Here is a 1,228-nt window from a genome sequence, read left to right on the forward strand (position 1 = left end):
CCATAAAGTCAGCAACAATATGCACCAGTTCACAGGCTCAAAAGTCTCCAGCTGGTCGGGTTCTAATTGTGCCAAGATCGATCCTCCAAGATAGATGGGTTTTGCCTTTTAGTAGTCTTTGGTACTTTCAGTGTTTTTCACCGGCACTATAATTCATATGTACTGATTCTTCTACAGTATCCCTTACTTAATGTCCAACTTTCACATGCGTATGAGGTCATTGAAAATACTGCAGTGGCAAGAGGGCTTGTGCCACAGATTTACCTTGATTACGGCTTCCATGAACACTGATTATGGATTCAAGCAAGACAACATTCTTGACAGCTTCAAACTTTCTCCATGTCATTATTCAATGTCCAACTTTAACATTCACGGGGCAGTCGGAAATGCCATGGCTTGGCTCAGGCATACTTCTGTCCTCAGAGGGAGCTTTTCTGTGGCCTTTCAACACTTCAAAGAGATCTTGAGCAGCAGATGTACCTAACACAATGTGGTTTTTGATCTCCTAACAGCTGTTTCTAGGAGTATTGATTGTGGATCAAATCCTCAACCACTTCAGTCTTATCCATTGATCATGCTGCTGACCCTTCATTGATCCAGTTGTGAGGATTGGGGTTTTCTCTACAGTGAGTTGTCATCCACACTGAAGGCTACAAGGCTTGATCTTTATCAGCAAGTGCCTCAAGTCCTCCTCACGTTCAGCAAGCACCATTTTGTAATTACTCATAATATGATCACTTATTTTATGTGATAGGAGCCTTAGATCTCTGAAAGAATTCATCGACAATATTGGAAAACGGAGACCCAAAGAGTTCATCCTGCTGCCTGAAGTCCTAGAATAGAGGACACATCTTTACGAGAATTCTTCTTTCTGGATTCTGACTCTGTTATGTTTCCAGGAACGGCAACTGGTTCAATCTATGGATTTGATGTCTTATTACAATTTCTTTTCTCAACAGGGAGACCCACTTGCAGATGTGCCCTGGGATTCACTGGACACAATTGTGGTAAAACAGTTTGTGAGGATGTCTGTCAAAACGGAGGAACGTGTGGTGTGACTGCTGGGAACCAGGCTCACTGTCTCTGCCCACCGGAATACACCGGAGACCGGTGCCAATTTTGTAAGTGAGGGCTGAGGGCATCGTCTAAAGCCAGGGTTCACCCAGCTCCAGCAAGCTTCTGTTTTCCAGGTCCATTCCCTCGCTCATGCCGTGTCCAACCTTTCTTT

At 44.1% G+C, this 1,228-nt stretch overlaps 1 protein-coding gene across 1 annotated transcript in view; it reads left to right on the forward strand.

The window, feature by feature from the left end:
* The window catches only part of LRP1B (LDL receptor related protein 1B), a 1,686,774-nt gene that overhangs the window by 1,627,554 nt on the left and 57,992 nt on the right, over window positions 1-1,228 (forward strand). The window contains exon 80 of the mRNA XM_045298375.1: window positions 960-1,121. Within this exon, the coding sequence (XP_045154310.1) occupies window positions 960-1,121 (162 nt within the window). The remainder of the gene's footprint in view (window positions 1-959; window positions 1,122-1,228) is intronic.

The sequence above is a fragment of the Echinops telfairi genome, unplaced genomic scaffold (genome assembly GCF_000313985.2).
Source record: "Echinops telfairi isolate 266 unplaced genomic scaffold, ASM31398v2 ScPeMD7_4;HRSCAF=17, whole genome shotgun sequence".
Classification (NCBI taxonomy): domain Eukaryota; kingdom Metazoa; phylum Chordata; class Mammalia; order Afrosoricida; family Tenrecidae; genus Echinops; species Echinops telfairi.